This window comes from Rousettus aegyptiacus, unplaced genomic scaffold (genome assembly GCF_014176215.1).
Source record: "Rousettus aegyptiacus isolate mRouAeg1 unplaced genomic scaffold, mRouAeg1.p scaffold_m13_p_14, whole genome shotgun sequence".
Taxonomy (NCBI): Eukaryota; Metazoa; Chordata; class Mammalia; order Chiroptera; family Pteropodidae; genus Rousettus; species Rousettus aegyptiacus.
The window spans coordinates 32,311,312-32,319,978 of NW_023416289.1; the positions used below are offsets into that span (position 1 = coordinate 32,311,312).

Consider the following 8,667-nt stretch of genomic DNA (forward strand, 5'->3'; position numbering starts at 1 on the left):
TATATAAGCAGGGATGTTTACTGTGGGAACCAGCAGCAGAGCTCCAAACTTGTCCACCTGCTCAGATCATCCAATAACCCTTTCCTATCTTCCCCATTATGACCTCGTCTGATTTTTTCTCTCGTCACTGATCAAATACACTGGAGTCCACAAAACTGACTTCGGTCCACATGTATTTGAAGAGCAATAAGATAATATTTGTTAGCTTTCAAGTAATCAGTGGATGCACTGCGTATTAGACTGACAAGGCTTCATGTGTATTTTGGTTTTGCAGCTTTGGTAAGCGTCTGAATGATGTCTCGAAATATGGCTGTGTTCAGTTGCAGACTACTCTCCATGAAAATCTCTGTGCATCCCTTTTTAAAGCAGCAAGACCCCATCTCTTCATGGTCTCTGGAATTTTAGGGCTCCGCTTCCCAGCGGCTCTCACAGTACATCTCCGGCTTGTGCCTGGAGGTCTAAGGCGTGCACCCCTCGCCAAGGTCCGTGGCCCTGTGGGAACTACATTACCCAGATGCCTCTGCGCTGTGCGTCTGCGGCGCTGAGCCAGGTTGAGGAGAAGGACATTTTAGTACCTTGCAGAATACGTCAAGGGGAGACATCTGGCATCCTCCTGGCTGCGGTGATTTTGTTTGCCCTTCAGTGGGCCAACCTGATCAGATTTTTAACTCTTGATCTTGCCCAAGGTAAAGTAAGCGGGAAGGGGCAAGGAGACGTTGACCAGAGCGCATATAGGCGAGTTCGTGACTAGGAGAGGTTGTCTCCTGGGGTGACTCTGGGAGGGGCATGGGTTGTGTCGGGGTTTCGGCTGAGCCCGCGGCGCCCGTGTCTCCCAGCTTCTCACCCGCCTCCGAATCCTAAAGCCTGGAATGAAGGGTACCTGTCGGGGTCAGCCTTGTCCCCTTCGTTCAGGACAGTGGAGCGTTCCTGGGTGGAGTCCCTGTTTCTGATACCCCACGGGATGAGGAGTAGGAGTGTTGTATGCAGAGGAACCTGCATATGCAGAGGCCTGGAGATGCGATTGAAGAGCATTCAGAAAACCTGCGGCTGTCTGGGGGAAACATTGCGAGCGGATTAGTCATAAGTGGAATGGCAGCCCCCTGCAGAGCTGGGCCTGCGTTCTGAGGGTCCTGGTAGCCATGGAGGGTTGTGAGTAGAGGGGACTAGATATGAGTTAGAATTTTAAACGGATCTTCAGAGGAGATCAGACTTGTGCGTTGGGGGTTGATTAAAGTGGAGATGGGGTGAGGAGGCTAATACAACAGACTCCGTGAGAGTTACCATGGGAACTGGACCGGAGCGGTGAGAAGTAATCCAATTAGATTTTTTAAGGATAGAAAATTAGCAATCACTCAGTCTGCACAGCGTCCCCACTCATTTCAACATTAGGAGATCAAATTCTTCTAAATGTGTACATGCAGGTTGGCAATTAAACACTGGAATATATGAATTGAGCACGTTAACTTTATGCAAGCACTTACTATTTAGTTTACACCTTAATATACCACAGAGCAGTATATTAAGACACTACAAAGTCTTAAATACATTAAAAAAAATACTTAAAAAGTAAGTCTAACACACATCTAAAATTTCAAAAACTCATCAAATAATTTGCACTGAAAACATTGATAAAAGCTTTAATTCCATGGATAGTTGTAGTTCATATTGAACACTTGACATACACTAGTACATTTGATACCAATGGTAGCCTTATGAGGTTGGCACTGTTCTTATGCCTGTTTTACTGATGAAGACACTGAGGCACAGGGAGATTGAATCCTAGTCCAAGGTCACACAGCTAGTAAGAGAGCAGCAATGACTGAAGCCCAGAAATTCAAGACAGCTGGAGTTCACCTTGTTTCAGGGCAGGTACAGGAGGTTGGGTCAGACCCAAACATGGACGCTCTTCACTCACAGTCTCACTTTTCCCACAGGTTTCCATGGCTTTAGAAGCACTTAAGAGCCCTGCACAGGTAAGTAAAGATGGTCTTAGGCCCTTACCCTCTCCATGTCCCACTCATGGTCTCTGGGATGTGTTCTGGGAACTCTTTGCCTGTCACTTTACTGCCATTGGTTCTGAGGCCTCTCCCCAGACTCAGGATCCTGAATCTAGGCCAGGGGTTATATACAGGGCTCCAGTAGGCTATCCCGTAGAAGATATCACAGACATAGGGATCGCTATGTGCAAATGCCTGGAGGTGACTGGCAACCACAATACTCCATCATGTCTTGTGGGACTAGAGAGCGGGGATGCAAGAATCGAGCCTGAGATGGCAGGATGAGGGATTGTGTCTCGATTCTGAAGGTCCTGGGAGCCATGGAAATTTTGGCGTAGAAGACGAGAGTGATCTAAATCAGATATTAATGGACTTTCTCTGGGTGCAGAGTGAAGAACAGACAATAGGGCTGAAGAAGGCTACTACAATAGTCTAGATGAGTGTCAGTGACCACTCCAGGTGACAGCACCAGGGTAGTGGCCGCTATATGGGAGAATGTGTATTGCTTTTTTTTTTTTTTTTAAAGTAGTTCCAACAAAACTTTCTGATACGGAGAGTGAGGGAGAAGGGGAAGAATCAGGGATAAGCCAGAGTTTAGGCATTTGCAGCTAGAAGGAAGGAGATACCATGAACTGAAATGGGAAAGTCAGTTGTAGCTGTAATTTTCAGAGGGAGTATCAGGAGTTAGGTTCTGGCCATCGGGTCTGAGAGGTAGCAGAGATCCTCAAGTGGAGCCACTGAGTAGACAGCACACTGCTGTGGAGTTCAGGGGCAGAATTCAGGTTGGAGACACCATAAGTTTGTGGTCTGTGTATGAATCATGGTAGAGCTGTGTGAGTCACATTTAATAGGGGGCATCCTCAGGTCATGGTGACAGTGTTAGGGGGCAAAGAAGGGGAGGGCCAGATTGGAGGACTGGACTTCTCTTGATCGCCTGAATGGGGCTGGTGAGCCTCACAAAGAAAGGTGAGGGAAAGTAGCAGCCGTGGGAGAGAAGTGGGTCTGGTAGCGGACCAAGGCCTCCAAGGGGGAATCGACCTGGGATGGATGAGGAAGCAGGAAGCGTAGCAGTAATGGAGGTGATATGACAGTGAGGCCAAGGTCAGTGCTTATTCATCCCTTGAAAGTCTTGTGGTGATCCTTGGTGAGGCCTGTGGGGTTTCACTCAGGCTGGCAGATAAGCTCAGGGACAAATGGGTCAGCCGGGAGAGTTCTAGGTCTGGACCGGGGAACCAGTGGTGCTGAGTGTTGAATGTTGGGTGGAAAAAGGGAGACTGAGATCAGTGAGGGGACACAGGTAGAAGAGAGCTTAAAGTATTTGACACCTGTATGTGGTTCCACGTGGCTGAGGCTGAAGCAAGGAACCAGGCATGGTGGAGAGGCCTTTAAGTTTGGGCTAGGGTCTTCCCCTGCCAGTGTGGGCCATCAGAGGGCAGGATGGAACTCTCTGGATGCCTCGTGCAGAGTGGTGTGTGGGGAGGCCAGGGAGATGTCTCTGGTGTGGGCTGGGGTGGAGGAGGTGGTGGGGGCTCAGGGATGTGAGGGAGGCATGGTTTACAGAGCGATGTGCTCAGTGGGGAGAATGAAAACTGAAGGTTCCAGGGACATGCTCCCAGCTTCTTAAAGGGGAAAACTGAGCCCGTGTTTGGTTGTGTCTGGGAGGTGTGGTCTGGGACCCTCTGCTGTTATGGATAGCATTTACTTATTTGTCTACATGCCTGTGGTTGATGTAGGGTGACACCGTAATAGGAAAGAGGAGAGAGCTGGTACCATTTGTATCTGGGCCTTGTGTATCCTGAGTTTTGGAGCTGGAGAGGAGGGTGGGCAAGGAGTGGATATTCGGGGGATAAACTGAGGGTACTGGTGAGAGAGGCCGCTTCAGGACAGTGCTCTCTCCATTATGGCAGGGTGTTGTGACCTTTGAAGATGTGGCTGTGGACTTGTCTCAGGAGGAGTGGGAGCTTTTTGATGAGACTCAGAGACTCCTGTATCGTGACGTGATGCTGGAGAATTTTGCACTTGTGTCCTCACTGGGTAAGTCCCTTGCACTCACCCCAATATCCTTGACTAGGCTCTTTCCTTCCTCATTTCTTCAGGGCTCGCTTTCCTTTCTACAACTAGAATATGAACATTGCTTTCTTTTTAGGTTTTCTTCCATAGGTGCCAGGCTGGGCTGAGCGCACTTCCCTTTCCTCTCCCCAAGCAGCCCTCAGCATCCCTAAAACCTTGCAGGGAAGGTAGAAAATCTTTCAGGGAAACCAGTAGATCTCACCAGACTTGGCCTCACCTTGACAAAGTGACTATCCAGAATAATTGTACCTCTCTGCCCCAGATACTTCCCCCTTCTCTCCAGGTGACATTTTCTTGTACCTGAATATGCCAGGAATTGCATGCACCAACATGGTAACTTCTCGTGGGGACCACTGAGCTATTCCTATAAGACACTTCTCCAAGGTTCTTTCTGTAATACTAATTTTCTTTCCTGTGGTCTTGGGCTGGATTGCTCCATGCTAGTGCTGTCCGCTCACCTGCCTTATCTTTCCCTTAGGATTTGCACATTCCAAGTTCCATGTCATTGCCCCACTGGAGCTGGGGGAGAGACGTAGTTGCCTGACAGGGCAGATGTGACTCCAGCTACAGCAAGAGGGGCCTGGCCTTGGGAAGTGGAAGGTGGGGGTTAGCTCACCATCAGGGCTGGGTTCAGATCAATCCAGGAACCTTTCCAGTGCCTATCATTGTTTTCATACCAAGGGCAGGAGTCATAGCTTATTTCTGTCTTTTAATCCCCCTTGACATTTTATCCACTTGTCATTTCTACTCTGATTTCTGGCTAGGGCTAATCCACACCTATCTAGCCTTCAAGTCTCACCTGTTCCTCACCACTGCTCCCTCTGAAGTGCTTCTCCAACACTGAGCTACATATAATGGGTTGTGAGGTGTATACATATCCTAAGTAGCCCGCGAACACCAGCTACTCAGTTGCAATTGATTTTCCTTTTCATTCATTGCTTGTGTCACCAGCAGACAAGTTCCTCCTGAAAGCCATTTGCAGAGAAGAGAGCTGGAAACCCAATCTCTCCCTCCTATGCTGCATCCCATTGCTGGGGCATTTCCCTGCAGTAGACTACTCTAGCGTATGATCTTGTTAGGCTCAGTACTGCATAGCAGACCCATTCTCACCTTAGCTTTAGTCCCCTTGTCCTTCCAAAAGTCCTATGTACTCGTTACTGGGTTTGTAAGATAGACATTTGTGATGAGGCTGCCCCCTCCCACCAAAGTCTACATGTACCTCACTAACATTTCTCTGCTTTCAGATTTTTGGTTTCAAATGGAAGCTAAGGAGGCAGCTTCTCAAGGCGTGTCACATCTCAGGATTCCCAAGGCAGGTTTGACCACCCAGAAAACCTACTCTTGTGAGACGTGTGGCCCTGTCTTGAAAGAAATTTTGCACACGCCTGAGCACCAGGGACTAAACCCCAGTCAGAAACTGCACCCATGTACGGCATGTGGGAGACAGCTCTGGTTCAGTGTAAGCACTTACCAGCAACAGAAGCAGCACAGTGGAGAGAAACACCTTGGAAGGGCTGAGGACTCGCTTGTTAAGGACTGCTGGGTCCACATGTCAGAGAATCCCGTGAAATGTGGGGACAGTGGGAAGGACCCCCTGCCTAGCGTGGGCCTTCGCCAGCACCAGACCACTCATAGCATGAGGAATTCACACAGAAGAACTGCGTGCAGGGAGGGCTCTCACATTGGAGAAAGGCAACATAAGTGTGATGAATGTGGGAAAGCCTTTAGCCAGAAAAATAGGCTTGCTGAGCACCAGAGAGTTCACACTGGAGAAAGACCTTATGAGTGTGTTGAATGTGGAAAATTCTTTAGTCATAACTCCAGTCTTACTGTACACCAGAGAGCTCATATGGGTATAAGGCCTTACAAGTGCAGTGAATGTGGGAAAGCGTACAGCAAAAGCTCTCACCTTATTCAGCACAAGAAAGTTCACACTGGAGAAAGGCCTTATAAGTGCAGTGAATGTGGGAAAACGTACGTCAGAAGCACCCACCTTGCTAGGCATAAAAAACTTCATACTGGAGAAAGGCCTTATGAATGCAGCAAATGTGGGAAAACCTATAGTAGCAAACACATACTTTTTCAACACCAGAGAGTCCACATTGGAGAAAAGCCTTACGTGTGTAGCAAATGTGGGAAATCATTTAGCTGTAACGCTAGCCTTATTGTACATGAGAGGGTTCATGCTGAAGCAAGACCTTATGAATGCAGCGAATGTGGGAAATTCTTTAACTATTACTCCAACCTTATCATACACCGCAGAATTCATATTACAGCAAGGCCTTATGAATGCAGCAAATGTGGGAAAGCCTTCATCTACAAACACAGACTTATTAAACATCAGAGAATTCACACTGGAGAAAGGCTTCATGAGTGTAATGAGTGTGGTAAACCTTTCAGGCAGAAATACAGACTTGTTCAGCACCAGAAAACCCATTCAAAGGAAAGAACTTATGAATGTAGCGAATGTGGGAAATTCTTTAGGCAAAGTTCTGGCCTTATTGAACACCAGAGAATTCACACTGGGGCAAGACCTTACAAGTGTAGTGAATGCGGAAAATCCTTTAATCGCAAAATCACACTTGTTCGGCATCAGAGAATTCACACTGGAGAAAGGCCTTATAAGTGCACCGAATGTGGGAAAGTCTTTAGCCAAAGCTCTGCACTTATTGCACATGAGAGAGTTCATAGTGGTGCAAAGCCGTATGAGTGCCTAGAATGTGGGAATTTTTTTAGCCAAAGATCCAGCCTTGTTTTACACCAGAGAGTTCACACTGGTGAAAGGCCTTATAAGTGCAGTGAATGTGAGAAAGCCTTCAGCCTTAAATCCACACTTGTTCAGCACCAGAGAGTACACACTGGAGAAAGGCCTTTTGAGTGCAGCAAATGTGGGAAATTCTTTAGCCGCAAGTCCAGCCTCAATAAACATCAGAGAAATCACACTGTTGAAAAGCATTAAAGTACATGAATATGGGACAGCCTTAAGCTAATGGCCTTTCCTAATTTGGTACTAGAAAGTTTGAACTTGAGAAAGGCCTTTGGAGTACAGGGTATGTGCTATTTGGTCAATGTGAATGATACCAGGGAGCAGTTCTGAGAGTAGCCTTTATGGAGTATCCATAAATCAAAAGTCGTATTGCATACATCTGAACATCCACATTGGAGAGATTCCCTATGAGTGGTGGGTATGTGGGAAGCTTTCAGGACCTGCATTGTACTTTCTGAACTGCCCAAGACCTTTGCCTCAGTTAAGTCACTGCCGATACCTGTGGCAGAAGCTATCTCACCTCTACCAGTTGGCAAATGTGCATCAGGTTATCCAATATACTCAGGGAAGGCAGACCTTTACACTCTCCCCTTCTCTGGAAGAAATGACTGGTCTAAAGTCAGAATCCACCATAATTACATTTACCCACTGGGAGTGATTAATAGAGAGTTGAGGTGAGCGAACTAGAGAGGATGTGCCCCATCGATTTCTAGTGGTTCTATATTCTATAAATATTCTGGTCACCACAGCAGTGAAAGTTGAGAGTGTACAGATATCCTTAGAATTTCTAGATTTACATCTCTCCTATGAAAAAGGGCAGAGCAAATAATCGTAAAGTTTTCTGGCTTCCTGAGACAACTTGGGCGATTTACCTCAAAGCCACCATTTGTTACTCAGTCAAGAAAATGAAGACTGAGAGAAAAGAGATATTGTACTCTGCGGATGTGAATCACAATCTTTATTGCTTGCTAGTCTCCCTTCATTGAAGCAGGGCTGCCCCACTGGAAGTATGAGGATAGTTGTGGTCGAGACAATAGATGTTCGTCAAATCTCCCAGTTTTTCGGGACTTTTACATAGAACCATTTTTTTAAAAGCTATACTGAGATATAATTGATGTTCAGTAAACTGTGCACAAGTAAAGTATAAAATATGTTTTATTGTATGTATACGCCCATGAAACCATTACCATAACCATGATATTGTATATATCCATCACCCCAAAGTTACCTCATTCCCCCTTTACTGTCTCTCCCTCTCTGGTTCCTCATTCTCATGATCATTGATCATAGTGATCTTTCATTATAAACTTTATTTTCCAGAATTTTATATAAATGGAATTTTAAAAATGTTTACTCTTTTTTTTTTTTTTTTGCCTCCCCAGCTTAATTATTTTCAGATTCCAACATTTTGCAGGTATGAGTACTTTATTTTTTTTTAGTACAGAGTAGTACTCATTTGTGTGGCTCTGCCACAATTTGTTTTTCTATTCATCTCTTAATGGACATTTGGATTGATTCTAGTTTGGAACCATTACAAATAAGGCTAGTGTGGCCATTTATGTGCTAGTCTTCTCTTGGGTTAATACTTAGGAGTCAAGGGCTTGAGTGTCTTATTTGGACCCATGGCATTTTAACTTATGGGAGTGACCGAGTGCCAACATGGAAAGGTCAGTACCATTGAAAGAATGATTTATTATATTGCCCGAGGGAAGGGGAGCACACCATGCCACACAGAGCCATGTGGAGAGCACCAGTGTTAGCCAGGAGGCTGAAAAGAGTGAGGGGAAGACATAGGCCACAACTTACTTTTATTTATTTATTTATTTATCTATC

At 46.1% G+C, this 8,667-nt stretch overlaps 1 protein-coding gene across 1 annotated transcript; it reads left to right on the forward strand.

Moving 5' to 3' along the window:
* Window positions 1-559: 559 nt before the first annotated feature.
* On the forward strand, window positions 560-8,667 carry LOC107521413 (zinc finger protein 260). Its single transcript, XM_016166069.2, has 4 exons — window positions 560-686; window positions 1,935-1,973; window positions 3,905-4,031; window positions 5,312-8,667. The coding sequence occupies exons 2-4, from the start codon at window positions 1,941-1,943 to the stop codon at window positions 7,024-7,026; spliced, it is 1,875 nt and encodes a 624-aa protein (XP_016021555.1). The 5' UTR covers window positions 560-686; window positions 1,935-1,940; the 3' UTR covers window positions 7,027-8,667.